Raw genomic sequence first — 17106 nt, 5'->3', positions numbered from 1 at the left:
AAGCCAATGCACTGAATCCACCCCGTCTTCTGCAGCAAACCCTAGGTGGTTCTGAACTGCTCCCGAGCAGGAGGGAGCGCTCCGGGAGCCTGGGAGAGCCTCGCCAGCTTGCCTCCCTTCCTCCCAGCGTCCTCGGCTCTCTCCTCCCGGCCTTCTTCCCTTTCAGGCTCTCATGGCGGACTGGGTGCTCCGGCCGCCAGCCCTGCGTGATTACGTGATTAGGCTACGATTTCAATATCAGGACGACAGACTGCCTCATTTTCACAGACCACCGTGTTAGTCGGCCTTTTTTTTTTTACTGTAAAAAGTACACTCGGAGGCTTTGTCTGTGTAGAAACACGAACTCTGCAGAAAGGAAATTCTGCTGGATTTATTGGCCCGTGCAGTATTTGCGTCTGCATATTTTTGTTCTGTTTTGCTTTGAAGATTTTTTTCCTTCCATTTCTGTCCCTGTAGAAGGGTAAAATGTATGCAAATAAGAAAATTTATTTTGCAGGCTTTTCATTTTTTCTTCTTTACCACAAATCCAGGATATAGGCCCCTGTAGTTGGTTTAAATTTTCGTGCAGTTTTATATTAAGTAGTAAAGCTCTTGACGCTAGTTGAAAGAAAGAGAAGAACTAGCCCATTCAATAAAGCAAACAGGTAACTTTTCGGTGCTCGGTGATCCTGAGCTTTGAAATTCCTGGTGAGGATGAAGCCGTTTCGTGCAGTGGCCCTGTGGGTTGTGGCTTCTTTCAGAGATGGCAGGCCCCGCACCACAGCATGGACTTGGCCCCAGTTATTTCTTTGTGCAGACGGTCCCTGAATCCTTCAGCTCAAAGACTCGGTAATTCCTGGCTTGGAAAATATCTTTTCCTACCTTGCAGTGGGCTATTTTGGCTGTTACACTGATTGGCTAAGGAAAGCGGCTTCCTCGTGGTGTTTGGTCTTAGGTATTTGGGCCACAGACCAAGTTTCAAACCGTTTACATATTGCGCACTTAGTTTAAAACGCTTTTAGCACAAAGACTCAAAACTGAAATCAAGAGAAAAACGAAGTCTCTCCCAGCGACGGGACCCCAGCACGTTTCCCCGACTTCCTCAAAGATTTTGCCTTTCGCTGTGACACAGACGTTTCACCAGCTCTATTTTAGTCCCTAGTTTTGGAAAATTCCTCTCCCTTTTGTTTCACTTTGCTTTGCCTTCAGACTTCAGAGGTAAGCTCAGAAGCCCATCAGACTGGATTAGATGTTTTCTTGAAACCACAAACATCATGCCCACTGCACTCGGTTTCACCTCATGTTTGATATATTCCGTTTTTTAAAAACTTGCCGCCTTGGACCTCCCGGTGCTGCCTGGGTAGGCAGTGAGTGTGACGTGGAGATGCGTGTTTCATGGAGAAGAGGAGAAGTGGGGGTCCGTGTGGAGGAGAGACAGGCTGCAGACATGTTGCTGGATCATAAGTCTTGCTTGCAGTTACGATGTCCCCGGTCTTGGGCTTGACTCCAAGGTCAGGGGAACTCGGGATCCTGGAACATCAGTCGACAAGGAGGTGAGACCCACTGCACCTCTGCCGTCTGGTTTGCGCACCGGCCCCGCAGCCCCGCGAATGCAGCATCCGAAAGGCTCGGGGTGGCCGTTGGTGGTGCGTGGCCCCGTTTGGTCTCTGAGAAGGAACAATTTGTTCGGCCTTCTTAGGTAATTCAGAACTTTGGGTTTGTGTTTCATTATTTGAAAAAAAAATCCATCTGACAAATAGTGAGCTATGAACTGGCTTTTGAGAAACGTAAGGGCATCTGAAATTTTGCTTTCCCGAGGTTCGCCCTCTCTTAGTGCCTGAGAGACTCGCTACACGGTTGTTGTGCTCACGTTCTTTTACAGGTTAACTAGTTCTTAACCCTCATGGTTTGGGCACAGCTGGCAGCATTGAAGCTGACTTTGACTGAAGAAACTCAGAGGAAGAAGAATGGGGGCGCGTCTTTGGGAAGGACACGCAGACCAGGGAGGAGGTGTAACTCCTGAAGGACGTTAGTTCTCGGTTCCTCACGACGTGGTCCAGGGAAGCGTCGGAGGCTGCGGTGTGGGATGCAAAGCCGGTCTCCCATTCAGCACGAGGAGCGTGCCTGACCCGACACCCTGGAGAAGGCCGAGGGAGCCCACCACCCCGGAGGCCGTCCGCCCCACCCGGGCCCCTCTTGGCGGAGGCTCATCTGCCCTGCATCTCTGCGTCTCTGTGTCGCGGCCCCTCCACCGCGTTCTCGCGGCCGCACGCTCCACTGTTTATCTTGGAATGTGACACCATCATCTTGGCAACCAAACTGGACCTTTACTGCTCAGATTGTTTGTCATTTGTTGTTAATTATCTGTTGCCATAAATTCTGCACTTTGAGAAAAAAGGGACTGTTTTGAAATATTTCCTCCAACATGTGAGTGGAGCTTCATTTTCTGTGGACAAAAGAGGAAAAAAAAAAAAAAAAAACCCTGCTCTTTTGGGAATGGGTTTTGGGAAAATCAGATGCCCTGGTTTTTTCAGGGGCTGGGTTAGATCTCGCTCCTGCGGCCAGAATTTGCAGTGAAGGAACGTTTGCAACTCAGCGATGGTCTGTATTGGTGAGAGGGACCCCCTTTCGAGGAAAAAAATAATTGAACTTTACATGAGGCTGTTGCTTTTATCGCAGTCTCCTTGTGCTGTAATTGTGTTCGGTGTGAGCAGAGCGTGGTCCCCTCGGCCGGTTCCTCCCTTCACAGGTTATTAAGACAGAGCAGTCCGGGGTGAAAAGTGGCTTCTGCTTACCTGCCTTTATGAGGTGTTTATTTTGTCGAGTGCAGCATTAAAATGAGCCTTCTGGCCATTAGTGGGTTTCAGTCCTGCCCCCACGCTCCACAGGGAAGGTCGTGTCACCTTATAAACAAACAGCGCTGTTCTGCGAGCTGCTGTCCCAGGGGCTGCGGGAGCCACTGCTGGACTTAATGCCCTAATAGTAAAGGGGTCTGCAGACGGACATGAGAGAGGAAGAAGGAATGCGTGCATTTTGAGAGGAGAGTTCTGGAGTCGAGTGGTTGTTGCTAAGCGGAAATCTAGCACATTTAAAAATACAAACAGTAAAATCTTTCAAAAGTTCCCCCCAAAAAGGTGTATCCAGAGTCCAGTCTGTCTGTCCACCTTCATGTCCCCTGCATGCGTTCACTTACATCCTCCACTCCTTGTGTCCCACCCATACCCCGGGACTGTTGCACATGCTGCAGTGGGTGCTGGTGGAGGTTGTGTGAGGTGGTGCTCGGTGCTCGGTGCTCAGTGCTCAGTGCGTGGTGGCTGTTATTAGTGTTAATATTGGTTATCAGGACGGCATCACTGACATTAATACCTGAGCATCTGCAGAGTTTTAACATTGGCACGTGGCCCGTCATCACCATAACTTTTTCTGTTGCCATTAAATTTGCTGTCTGTTTTACACTTGTTGAGAGTTTTTCTTTGTTTCCTCCTGCTTTCAAAGTCCTTAGGGTTGTGCTGTCTCCCAAGGGAGTCCCACCCTGGGAGGGGGCTTGAGTCTCCGTTAACCTGCAGAGAGCCGGGGCACAGGCTCCATAAACACCCTTTCAGCTCCCCCAGGGAGGGGCCTTCCTGGAGCCGCGGACGCCTGTCCTGGGCCTCTGGTTTCTGCAGAACCAGAAAGTGCTCTTCCCAGGCCCAGGAGGGGTCAGGACGGGAGTGCTGTCCCTGAAACACAGCACCTTCTGCCCGTTCTCTCCCCCTGTCCCTCGGTTCCGTCTCTGCAGGTGCTGGTGCCCTGCTTTAGGACACGGGTTGCAGTCTGACCTCAGGGTTGAGGAGTGAGGTTGATCGAGGCTCAGACTTCGAGGCAGTGTGGGTGTGAGAGGAGGAGCCGGGGAGGAGGGTGTCGTTGGGAGAGCACCCTCAGACTGCTCTGGGGAGGCTGGGAGGAGTATCTAACGCTGGGGGTTTTTACAGCCATTAAAACTCTGGTGGGATCAGATTACCTGGCTGCGCATCTGAAACGGGAGACTCTTGCCCCAAACCAATTGAGTTAAGCTCAAAATTCAAGGCCTGCGCCTGAGACTGGCCCCTGGGTAAGCCGCACTATGGATGGGAAAATGCTTTCCTTTGAGAGGAGCAGCAGGCAGGAGGTTTCCACGGCGGGTGGAGCCCGCACACCGGTGCCAGCCCCACACTTGGCACCGCAAGGCCACCTTTGCTGCTGTGCGCGTGCGTTTCCCAGCTCTTCCGTCCTGCCTGCATTCGGCGCTGACACAGAAGGGAGGACGCACTGTGAATCCCGCTCTCCAGGCACGCCTCCTGGAGTCTTCATTTTTAATTTTGGCAAGCGGAGGGTTCCTGGGAGGTGTGGGGATGGCGGCGGACTGGCCTGCTGCCCGAAACTTGGAGGCTCCGAAGGATGCTCCGGCCCTCCTCCGTAAACACTCCTGCCCCTGCCACTTCTCTGAGGGCGCCCCCACCCCTCTGTGGATCAGGTGAACCCGCATAGGTACTCACAGCACCTACGAGCAGTGCTGTCTCTCGGTCCTGCTTACCAATATTTTCTGATTGTTTGTGAAATGATCGTCTTCCACTACGTTGTAAGCTCTCTGAAGGCAGCAACTGTTACCTTTATGGGTTTTTTAATTTTTTTGCCCGCCTCTGTCTGCAGCCACTGTCACAGTGCTAGCCCCGTTCCAGGCACTCTCCGGATCCCTGCAGAATGAATGAATGAATGAATGAATGAACGAGTGGATGAAGGTTGAGTTTGCAAGGGTTTAACATTTTCTCACGCTGTGCTGCCCTGAGGAGTTTGTGCCCCTGGAACCATCGTTCCATCTGAGAGTGTGGTTAGACTTGATGGTGCATTCAGCTTTAAAAGGTAACTTACGTGTCTCCCGTGTTTTTCTCAGGATGGAGCTGGATGAAGCTCAGAGTGAGAGTTTCTGATACTCCTACGTTAATGCTATAATCTGTCCTGCTAAACTCTCATTTCTAACCCAGGAAAAGCATCAAAGTTTCACTTTCAACTTGACCCTCAAGATTTGGGTTTCCTATATTCTTCTCTAACAAAAACTGAGGCATTCGAAAGTATATTGTTTTAGCTCCTTATAAAGTGCTCGTGTTTGGTCCCTTTTGGAGTCAACAATTATTGGTTAGAAGCGTGAAATTGATTGGGGTATATTTCAGCCCGATTCCCAGGAGTGTGACTGACAGCTGCCCATCATATGTGGCGTTTACCTGAAACGAAGACCATGACAGCAGGTCATCTGTCATCACGGAAATCTTGCATTTTTCATTGGGCAGACCAATTTTATTCTGTACTTGATGTTTTATAACAACTTAATTTTTTTGAAATAGTAAACTCTTCAAGTTCTTGTAGAATAACTATTCTGACAGAAATCTCTGTGATTTGGGTTAAGTGCAGATAACACGTTATAGCAACATTGGTGTTATATAGCAATCGAAAATTTTAAAAATTTCATTTAAAATAAGATAAATGAAATTCAAAGTATGTACATAATGGGGTTCTAATTATGGGTGGCCAAACTATAAATCTCTTGAAAACAAGATGATTTAAAAACCCTGTATAGGGGCCAGTCTGGTGGTGCACGTTCCGCTTCTTGGCAGCCCGGGGTTGACCGGTTCGGATCCCGGGTGTGGACATAGCACCGCTTGGCAAAAGCCATGCTGTGGTACGCATCCCATATATAAATTAGAGGAAGATGGGCACGGATGGTAGCTCAGGGCCAGTCTTCCTCAGCAAAAAGAGGAGGATTGGCAGTAGTTAGCTCAGGGCTAATCTTCCTCAAAATAAAAAATTAAAATAATAAAATAAAATAAAATAAAAACCATGTATAAAGTGCCAAGCTTAAGAAAGAATTTTATAGGGAGCAGAACTTACAAGAGGGCAGATAATAAGAAAGAGAGGTTTGCATTGCCAGCCCTTTGTGGCAGGAAGTTTTTAAGTTAGATGACTGACCTCGGGTTTCCCCCAACTGTCCCCGAGGCTGTGTCTGCTATGGAAGGTGAGCTGTAATCAGGCTTTCTGGGGATGCTCTTTGGCGGAGGACCTTATTGGAGTTCCTGGCCTTGGGCGCTGGCCTGAATTGGGGGACCTTCTTGCCCGGCAGGTGCAAGCCCTTGGATGGACGTGTCCTTTGATAAGTGCCTGTGGTGACTGGCTGTGACATTGTTTAGTGTATCATGGTTTGGTACTGAGGCGTCAGTGCTCCTTAGAGTATGATAATCTTTCTTTAAAATAGGGAAGACACCAAAATCCACATGTGCAATTTAAATGAGCTTGTATTCTGCATTATAAATATGCACCGGATGCCAAGTAGAAAACCGGAACACTCTCTCAGGATGCTGTTAGGGCCAAGCGGAATCTCATTAGGGACAGCTTCAAAGATCAGTACCTCGTGTCCATAAAAACAAGTGTAAATTATCTGGTGCGTGCCTGCTGTTCACAGTTGCGCTGTTGCATTATGCATGATCCAGGCTGCTTGGAGGAGACACGCGCTGCGTGGAGTTCCGCAGGATATGCGGCGTTTCTCCACCCATATATATATTTTTGGTGCTGAGTCCTACATTTTGGAAATTTATCGTTGTGTTACAGTTAATGGACGGTGCCATATATAACCTGCTGCTACATTTTTGATGAATCGGAGCCAGTTCCAAGAGGCGTGATAGGGTCTGAATTGTTTATATGAACAACCAGTCTACTCAGATTAATGTGTCTTGTTTGCTCTCATATGGAGTCAGATTAGGGCCACAAATGTGTTGTCTGAGCGTAGAATTGGGTGCCTTTGTTTCCAGTCTTTGGTCTCTCGGTTAGATTTTAAAAATAAATGTGAGCACTCAGGAGAGTAAGAAAATGCAGTCCGGTTTAACATACAAGGCTTTAATAGATGGTTATGGAGTAAATGCCTAAGGGTCTGGAATGCATTCCTGAGCTTCACTGTGCGAGACAGAGATAGAGAAGCAATCCAGTGTGGTGTTGAAGAAACAGACTCTAGAACCACATTGCCAAGGTCAAGTCTTGGTCTGGCTCTCACTAGCTGTGTGACTTTGGGCAAGTTACTTAACCCCACTGTGTTCTCATCTGTAAATGTGGGAAAAAATTAGTCCCTGCCTCCTAGGTCTGGGGTGAGGGTTAAATGGGTTGGTTTGTGCATAGTACCTAGAACATTGCCCGGGACTCGGTGAGTCCTGTCGGAGCGTTTGCTCACATTGGTGTTATTGTCATTGTCATCAGAGTGGAAGACCTTCCAGCGCAGCTGGGGTGACGAGGCCGGCACACCCGGGGACCGAGTGGACATTACACATGAGGCCTGAGGGGAGGCAGTGTCAGGGAACAGTGACCTCGGGGTCGATTGGGAGAAACCATTAAAAATATGGAAGACTTTGTAGATGTGTGTCTTTTGGGTTCACCTCACTGGGGCAAATAACCATGAGATCTTGGGGAAAGGTTAAGAACCAGCAAGACAGGTAGCTTTCCTCTCGCCAGAGCAGTGGACAGTGTCTGTACATCTCCTTTTCCCGTTTGTGTCTCAGAGTCTAGTCCCAGAACAAGAAGCATACGGCGGAAAGAAAAAGCAGCCGCCGTCCACGGTGTCACGTGACTTAAATCCACAAACACTCCAGTGCTAGCGCCCCGTACCTCCACGCTGAATTCACATTTGCAAATATAAGGGAAAGGCCCCGGGTCTCAGAGCGTCCCTTCCTGGACTGGAAGCCCTGGGGGCGGGGCTGACGCTGCCTGGTCCTGGGCCTCTGCAGTGCCCGTGGGCTCCGTGACTCCGCACAGCTTCAGCGGTGTGTATTTCTCCTGTCGTTTTGTCCTCACGGTAAATTCTCTCTGAACTTAAAACCTTCGCATCCCCTTTGAGAGCCGTCCCTGCCCTGAGTGTGCTTCCCCAAGCGCCGGGTACCGCCACCTTGCGTGTGTGCTCCAGGCTCCCCCTTACAGTCAGCTGGACACGTGGCTGCCCCTCCTGGCGCTCACGCATCCGTGTCTGAAGGAGGGTCCCCTGGCAGCTCTCATGGGTCGGCATTAAGTGGCTCAGGCCTCCTTCCCGATTCTCCCGTCCTCTAAAACTTTACTCCCTGGACGTGAGAACCGCTGACATATTCCAACAAGGGAAGGCGTTGTTTGGCTTGGTGGGCATCTCGGCATCACATGCAGTACTGGGAGGAGATGGGCACGCAGAGCGGGGCTTTGAGGGGAGCTGGGTGTCATTGAGCGTGTTTCAGCCAGTGAGTCAGTCAGTCTGTGGTGGCAGTGGCCGGGGCAGGGACTTTGGCTGGTTCACCTCCCATTTTGTCCCAGAGCATAGCACAGTCCACGACAGAGAGAGCTGCTGCTGAAGACACGAATGCTTGAATGTCTTCTTGGGTCAGGATAGCTTAGCCCTGTAAACCACCTGCCCTTGTCTGCTGGGGGTGTCTGGCCTATTTAGGGAGACAATCAAATGCACCTGAACTAAAGAATATTTGATAAAACAACTGTGTGCATTATTATTAGTAGACTATCAAGTGCATTTTTGCATGCTTGTTGTGTGCTGTGTTCACTGTGGGGTAAACACGTGTAGAGGAGTTTACCTTTGGCCGATTGGCGGCCCAGAGAGGTTGAGCGACCTGATCAAGGTCACACAAGGCTGCTGGTTTGCAGTACGCTGTGCCTCTTTATGATCCTTGGTGAGTAGAAAGTGCTTAAGGAACTTGCAGTTTGGAGCAGATAATAAATTCTAACCAGGTAGGAGAAGCGAGGGAGAATTTCTTCAAGAACATGTAGAAATGAGCCTCTTTCGGGTATCTGACTTAATTCCGTTAAGTTGCTTTCCAAGTTTATATCCTAATTTCCCCCGGTAGACATGCCCCCGCATGGCCAGGGTGTCTTCAGGTCTGATTCTGGTCCCAGGCATGAAAGAAGGTGTCTCCTTGTAGGAGGCAGCCTGCGATGGAAAGTGTTGTAAATGACACAGGAGCAGCTGTTGCTGCCCTGGAGGGTCACTCTTGGCTTTCATTTCATGAGATTTCCTCCCGTTCTTATCACTAATGTGCCCCCTGCTTCCTCTCGAGCCTGGCAGCATCTTCGGGACCCCAGGGCTCCAGAAACCTCCGCCGTTTCCCGCTCAGAGACTGTGCACACTTGGACAGCAGTTGCATTTTTGCTGGGGTGTGGAGTCGAGCCGTGTGCAAGTCTGTGCCGTAGGCTTCCATAATGGCTCACATTGCAAACAAGTCCGGTGGTTTCTGGCCCACTGCTTGCGCCGTGTGGAAACGAGCAAACCCATGTGCTTCGAGGTCTTTTCCATTTGGAGACATGAAGGTGGAAGGTTGGCTGCTTTCGACACAGCATGTTGTACAAAGTCCAATTTGAGGGTAGTTTCGAGACCTGACTCTGGCTGAATATCAAGGGTGACTTCAAAGGCACCTCCGTTTCTGAGAAGTTCTCAGAAGTTGCTGTTTGGGGATGAGGTCTCTGTGAGGAGAAGCGGTGTTATCGCACAGAAAATTGCTCTGTTATCCGTAATTGGTGTTGGCATCACTTGGTAGACCACTGGAGTGTGTCTTCTTCATTAAGATTGAGAAACCCTGTGGCCACAAGTCACTCCACAAGGAGCCTTTCCAGTCACATGCATTTCCCTCTTGGAAAATGCTCTGTGGCAGGTGTGAGGTATCACATTAAACTTCTTTATGTTAAAGCTGCAGCTGGGCCCAGGCTGTCTCTGGCAGTGATCCTCTTTGCTCAGGGTGCTGCAGACCTAGCTGTCAGTAAGACTGTAGCCAAATGCCTTGGATGTTGGTGCTGTGGCTGGCAGCTGGGCCCTGGTTTGGTTGCTGGTGGTGAGCCAGAAGTACCTGTTAGAGTTGAAGGACTGAGCGTGAGAGAAAGTAGGAGAATTTTTGCAACTCCTTGCTTTCCTGGGAAGTTCAGAGATGGCATCTGGCAGCAGCTTTCACATTGAGTTCTAACTGTTGAACTTCATGATAGGAAAATTACCTCATAAAAGCTCTAGTTTTGGTGATGATTAAAATTAGTAGTCCTGGAATGCTCAAGACCCCAACACACTAGGCAGCGAAGTTCATAAAATATGCATCGTGAGGAGTCCAGATCCTGAATATATTGGTTGTGGCAGTCTACATTTCACTGAAGAAATTATGCATCTCTATTGTCTCTCTACGAACACGTGTGTGTACACACTTGCACACACACCCACAGATAAATGAAGCTTTAAAATGAAACACAGATGCAGGTGCTTGCTGAACACTTCTTTTGACTATCTAAAAAACAAATAAAGCATTGGGCATGGTTTGCATGTGGTTGAACACCTCAGCTTACAGTTCTTCACATGGTTGACCTTGTTTTCTATTGAGAGCACCAAAAAGCCACATTATTAAGCATATTGGGTCAACCCAGGGTTCATGCTAACATCATTTTTCTTTCTGTGGAGATGAAAAGGTCTTCAGCCAGATTGTTTTCTTTTTGTTCCACGCCTGTTGGGGGTAGCATGATTTTTGCATGACTGTGGGTCTGCTCTATAAATAAGCAGATTCAGGCTTTTGTTTTAAATGTAATCAGCAAGATTGCATTTGCATTGCTTGTAAGTGAATCACATAAGTGAAATTACGTTGCCTGCATCTCATTTGGTATCATAAAATGTTATGAGATGCAGGCTGTTTCTCTCCAACTAAAGTGTCTTGAGTTAGTATTAGGGTGCTTGCTTTCATTTTCCTTTGTGACCAAATTTGTTGCATTCTGCCGAGCCAGGGTGCGTATTTTCACTTATGTTAGTTGCTGGAGAGATTCTCATGCACATTCTCTAGAATGAGCTAAGATATTGGTTCAGTGGGGGGTAAATGGGAGTTTTAAGACTATCTCGTGTCTCGCAGCCAGTGATTGCTAATCACTTTCCGCCGGTTGTGACAACTTCTGCTCACCACGAGGAAGTGCCAGGCACTGCTGGTTGGAAGTGGAGAGCTTTTCAGGCAGTCGGCTGCAGAAAATGGTTTACGTGAAACAGAAACTTCAGTTGCCACCGTTTTTTTAGTGACCAGTATAAAATACCTATCTTAATTGGCTCTTTAAAAGGTATCCTTAAGGCAGATGACACGAAAGTCATTTTGAGGTTCCCTCGCTTATTTCCTTGAAAATAAATAATTTAACGCAACCATGATAATCACTGACTTCAAAAGTCAGTAAGTTCAGCCACAAATGAGAAATACCCTATTTCACAAATCATTACCTCCTCCCTCCACTGAAGTTTTGTTAATTCACGAATTTTTTAGGTGGACGTGAAGGGAAGGTCTGAGTTCTGAGGTGACCTGTGACAGAATGTGGTTGCCCACAAAACCTGTTTACTGTGTTATTGATAACTTCACGGGGCAGCGGGTGGTGCTGACTGAGCCCGTGTTAGGCGTGAAGACCTTTCTGAAGGAAGGCCACTTCCAGAGACGCCCCTGCGGGGTGAAGGGCTTGACGCCGAGTGGCGATCTCTGGCTGTTTGGACAGGTATCAGCAGAGAAATGGGAAGAATTAAATGTGGGGAATGGGAATTAAAATATAGGAGAGTAGATTTCTTTCTATCAAAAGAGGAGACTAAAGGATACTGAGAAGAAGGACTGCCTTTCTAAGATAACTGAGAAGTGTCTTCAGTAAGACCCTGAAGGAGACGTGCGGTTTTGTGTTCTCATATTATTTTAAAAAGTGTATCTGGAAAAAGCATTTCATATGGGAGACGATTGAATGCAACCTTTTTTAATTAGCAAACTTTTAATTGAAGCCTAACATACAGAGAAGTGTACAAATTAACTGTATTCGACTCAGTGAATTTTCACAAAGCGAACATCCTTGTGTGACGAGTAGTTTTAAAGATCATTTGTTTTGGTCTGCCAAAGTCACAAGGATTTAAATATTATGCAATCTGCAATAAACTTTTATTAGTAAAAATCGTAGAGACCTTTCTGCTCTGGCCATGAGGTTTACAAAGAAGATAATTGCGTGCGTTGGGATCCCGGTGGCCTCCCTAGGATTCTTCTGCAGCTGGATGCTGCAGGGTTTGGAGCTGCCTATGTGACTACTGTGACGTTTTATTTAAGCTGGTCTCCAAGGCATACTTTTCATTTGTAGTCACTTAAGATTTCCTGAAACCTCCTCTCTGTGACTTGAAAATTCTCTGGATAATATTTCCAAGTTGATGACCTTCTTGAGTTAAAATGATTTTTTTTCCAGTCTAGCTTTAAAGATATCTTTATTTTCTATTCCATTCATCACCATTTTCTCATTGAAAAAATTAACCATGCCTATCCCACTTCAAATGAGCAGCTGCACTTTGAAACTAGATCCTTCTCTTGGCTGTAATTGTCCAAATGAGGAGGACCAGGTTTGCTGACTATTTGAAATGAATTGGTTGTGACTGTAAAGCATTTTTATGCTTTCAATTTTTTCTCTTCAAGTTTTGGTGTGTTCCCAGCTTGGGAAAAAAAGAAGAAGAAAAAAGGAAACAAAGAAGGAGGGAGGGAAGAAGGAAGGAAAGGAGAGAAAGGGAAAGAAGGGAGAGCAGTTTATGAAGTACCTGTAAGCCAGGCAGCTGTTGCCTGGGAATAGCTGAGCTCCAGCTTTGGGGAAAAAGAGAGGAAAGGGACGACCCCAAAGGTTCAGCCTGAGAAGGACCATGGGGCTTGAAGTCTGACTATAAACTGCTGACCCAGGTGTTTCGTTTCTTTATAATAAATTCACCAGAATACATAGAATAATAATAAAACACGTACATCCACGGGCGCGTGCGTGTGTTCTGTTTGGTGTTGCCTCCTGTTCCTGCAGTCCTCACACGGCTGAGAGCAGTCCTGGAGCCCTCTCTTTAGGGCTTGTCTTTGGAGCCAGTTCAGGGGTGCATAGGAGAGAGTCTTCTGTATTTTCCAGCGGCGGGAGTCGACTTCACTGGTACTCCCTGGTACCTTCCTGGCGGGGCCCTTCTGGGCCTGTTCAGCATGCCCCAGCAAGAAGCCCAGTGGTGAGTTCTCACCTTCGATGTTCTCACTCTGACCACAGGCTCTGTGGACTCACCAGGCTGAGGCTGAGTGTCTTCTCTGGTGGGACCCCTCGTGGTCATTGCCACAAAGAGTCCTCATCCACATTGTGCTACAGCGACTTCCTGCTTGTCCACAGAGGTCTTGGACTGATGCTGCACAGTCGATCCAAATGATCCTATATAAATGGGAAATATGGTCTGTCGACTCAGAGACGGAGAGAGTCGCACATTCTGCTGTTAGGTGACCAATGTAGCTGATTAGAGATGTTTACTGATTGGTTACTTAACAAGGAGGCGTTCTTTTTTTTTTTTTTTTTAAAGGAAACTAACAATCACAATAGATTATCTGGCTATGTATGTGTGTTAAATCCCACAAAAACTAGGGAAGAATGTTTCCAAACGAACATGAATTAAGGCTCTGTTTATACTTATTATGAAAGCTAATAATTTGTCTTGACGTTATAGCTGCTTGTGGGCTATCAGGAGTCATGAATAAGTGAAAATATACATAAATTTCCAAAAACATATTTGAATTCTTCTGTTTTGATTATACACAATGATACATTGTCTGCAACAAAAAATTTGGATTGATACCTCTAGTTGAGATAGAAATTTCCTAAAACTTACTTAGCCTTATGAATAGAATGGCACATACAGCCATCTCAGAGTTTTGATGTGTATTTGCTTATTTGGCAGTGTCATTCTTTTATTCATTCACTAATTCAAATATTTATTGAATTCCTGCTCGTTCCAGACAAGCAAACTGCCCGAGTCTGAGACTGTCTAACAAACTGACGTGGTGATCTCGTGAATTTGTTATGGGGGAAAATGCCTCAGTGTCATGCCCACTGATGATCTCTACCAGCCTTGATATAAAATTTGTCACGGCCCACAGTATGAAACTAACCCTTATTGTTTTGATTATTTTTCCATTCCAATGGCTTTTTCCTTGTTTTATTGTCTTCCCTTGGTTAAATGGTTCTTTGGGGAACCCCTTCTCTCTCCTTCAGGGCGTCTTAGATCTTCTGGACTGCAGGGCATACAGCCTAAGTTAGACCAAGGAGATTTTGTAATAATGATGATGATGATAATAATAATAATAATAAAATAGTGGCTGCCATCCATTGAGTGCTCACTGGGTTCCCAGCTGTGTGCTAGCTGCCTTGGGACACTGTTGTATTTAATTCCCACCGTAACCCTTGGAGGCAGGTCCTGTGAGTCCCATTTTGCAGATGAGTAAACCAAGGCTAAAAGAGGCTGCCCAGGGTGACCCGTTTCTCGGTTGGTCAGTGAAACGTAAGTCTCCCTGAGTCTGTGGATCGTACTTGTCTGTCAAGGAGGCAGTGACAGACCCATGGATGAAAGGTTTGGATTTTGACTGATTTCTTTTCCAAAACAATGCTCGCGATAAAACCATGTGGCACTGAAGTCATGAAGAAGACGAAGTAAATACAGTCCAGATCCTCACATGTTTTTGGAATAGTTCCACTGATTGAGGCTCTGCCGAGGAGCACGACCCAGGATGACTTTTTCGCTCAGATAGAAACAGAAACGTGGAGGAATTCGTTATTAGGAGGCTGGTAGATCCATGGAGAAAAGCGTTTTGGGTTGAGAATCAAATGGCGTAGGCCTCAGTTCCCTCATCTGTAAAATGGAGCTAAAACTGGTTAGAGCAGATGGTCGGTCTCCAAGAGTCCTCGCATTTCCAGCATTCTAAACCTTTGGGCCAGAGTTGCTCGGAATTCCTTGTATTAGTTCCTGGACTTTCCTCTCCAAGGCCCCTGGGCTTGGATGATCGCACAGGAGAGAGTTACAAATGGAAATACCGCACGCACGCGTTGTGGAATGCCAGAGGGAGCACTCAAGACCCTTAAGCATCAGCTCAACACCCAAAACTGGAGTGAAGAATTTGAGATTCCGGAGAAACGCGTCAAGGATGTTGCCTTCACCAGTTCATGGACAGATTCCTAAGAAGACGTCAGCGGCCTGAGCGATCTAGGTGTCGGACCTGTAGTTTCAGAATTGCCACGACTCACATTCGGGTGTCGGACAAGTCTCTCAATACCTGAGCCTCATCTTCTTATCTGTACGATGCAGAGTAGGTCCCCAAAACCGCTTTCTGGTGCCCCAAATTTGTGAGTCTGTGTATCTTTTGACATCACGAAAGCAAGAGAGTAATGATATTGGGGTGCTGTTGGAGTGACGGGGCTCTCAAGGGACGTGAGTGATGGCTGAAGGACCAATTCAGAGGGCCTGGACTCAGGCCATTCCTGCAGGGAGGAAGAAGGCAAGTCCAGCATCGAAAAATCATGTACAGTCGAATGAGAAGTTTGTCTTCTGGGGCGAGTCCAGTGGGTGGTGATGGTTCTGCTGTCATGCACGGTGGCGGCTAGGAAGTGGGGGAGGGGCGGTGTCCAGCCCAGCAGTGCTGTGGAGTCCAGGAGATGAGGTGCATTCGGGGTTCGTGTGAGCTGCCGGGCTGTGTGGAGCCGTGTACAGTGGACTGATGTCGGGGGGCCAGCGCGTGGTGTCAGGCCTAAGCACAGGTGAATGTGGGGGATCTTCTGACCCACAGAGATGTGGCAGCAGGTGGCAGGCCTCTAGTGGATATTCTCGAGTTTGGGGGCAGAAATGTTAAGTAGGAGCCTAGTCTTAGAGGAACAGGGAAGAGTGGATTGATTGCAGCCCCTGGAACCATGGTAGGCTGCAGAGGCTGGTGACGCGAAGGAGGCGGAAGCCCGTTTCCTAGAACTGCAGTGACAGGCGGAGCAGAGGGAGGCATCGGCTCGCCTGGTCCCTGAGCTGCTCAAGGCAGAGACGGGGTTTCCCAGGTGCCGTCTGCGGTCAGCAGCCCGGCCTGGGGCTGAGCTGAGCAGGGGGCACGGAGCTGCCTCAGATCCGGGGAGAACGTGGGGCAGGGAGCCTGTGCTGGGGCTGTTGGGACATTCACGAGGCGCCCGGAGGACCCTGTGCTGGGCGAGCGGCCCCGAGACCAGCCGGGGAGGCGAGGAACGGGGTGCTTTTGCTCCCTGGTTCTTAGTTTGCTTCATAAGGTTAAAAAGAAGAAGTCCTCAGTTTCTTAATCTCTGGGTCCTTGACCTTGTGTTTATGGTTACTGACACTCATAAATTGTCAGACTACTGACAGCGTCCTTCTTGCAGTGTGGGCTTCTCTTGTTGATAAAAGTACTGAAATCCTTGCAGCCTAAGACACGCTGTGCTTGGAGTTGCGGACACACGTCATGTTTAACACTCCGAGAGCCACTGGCTAGAGTGGCTGTCCCTCCCTCCTTCCTGAGGTTGAATGAGTTCAGGCCCAGCTCTCCTCGTGACAAAGCCCGTGCTTTTCCACTAGGCCATCCTGAATTTCAGCCTGAAGTGATTTCTTTCCTGTTTCTCAATCTTTTTTTTAACAGGAACAGTGAAGACATTCAGAATTCCAGCTACTGTGCCCAGAAATTCACAAATGCGTCTTCTCTTTGCTTTAACTGCTGAAAGCCGACAGCCTGGTGTGTCTGGTTTTCACTGTGGGGATGCAGGTTGTTTCTGAGACCACACTGCCCTTCCTGACTCGAAGGGTGTGGCGCTGGATTTGGGATGTTAAGATGCTGGTCCTGCATGAGCGTCAAGGTGGCGAGTGAGCACTGGCATCACACTGTCTGGCTTCAGTGTTGCTTTCTGTGACTGTAGGCAACATCTACCTTGTTCTTTCTACATAACCCCTGCCCACCTGTCTGTCCCAGCCCCTTTCTTTTTCTCTTGGGAAATATTTTACTTATTTATTCATTTATTAAATTGAGATATGTGACGTATAATATTGTATTAGTTTTATATGTATAAAACCCTAGTGATTTGACATACAGTGAAACGATCACTGTAGTAAGTTTGGTTAACATCCATCACCACACGTAGTTACAAATCTTTTTTTCTTGTGATGACAACTTTTAAGATCTCTCTTTTTTTTCTGAAAGCAAATATAGTGAACATGATACATTACTTTAAAAAGTAGGTTTTATGGGGCAGTTGGTGGCAAATGGTGTTGAGTGGTGATGGAACAGTGACTTGGGAAATAAACCGTGATGGCAAATAGGAGGA

General features: G+C 47.7%; 1 protein-coding gene across 6 annotated transcripts in view; it reads left to right on the top strand.

The window, feature by feature from the left end:
- The window catches only part of MPPED2 (metallophosphoesterase domain containing 2), a 170265-nt gene that overhangs the window by 13107 nt on the left and 140052 nt on the right, over nucleotides 1–17106 (top strand). The window contains exon 1 of one of the 6 annotated variants that reach the window (XM_070273501.1): nucleotides 1862–2406. The exons of the other annotated variants lie outside the window; for them this stretch is intronic. Coding sequence (XP_070129602.1) covers nucleotides 2405–2406 — 2 coding nt within the window. The 5' untranslated portion in view covers nucleotides 1862–2404. Of the gene's footprint in view, nucleotides 1–1861; nucleotides 2407–17106 lie in introns of those variants that run through there. 6 annotated transcript variants of the gene reach the window in all.

The sequence above is a fragment of the Equus caballus genome, chromosome 7 (assembly GCF_041296265.1).
Source record: "Equus caballus isolate H_3958 breed thoroughbred chromosome 7, TB-T2T, whole genome shotgun sequence".
NCBI lineage: Eukaryota > Metazoa > Chordata > Mammalia > Perissodactyla > Equidae > Equus > Equus caballus.
This window is presented reverse-complemented; position numbering and strand designations above follow the sequence as displayed.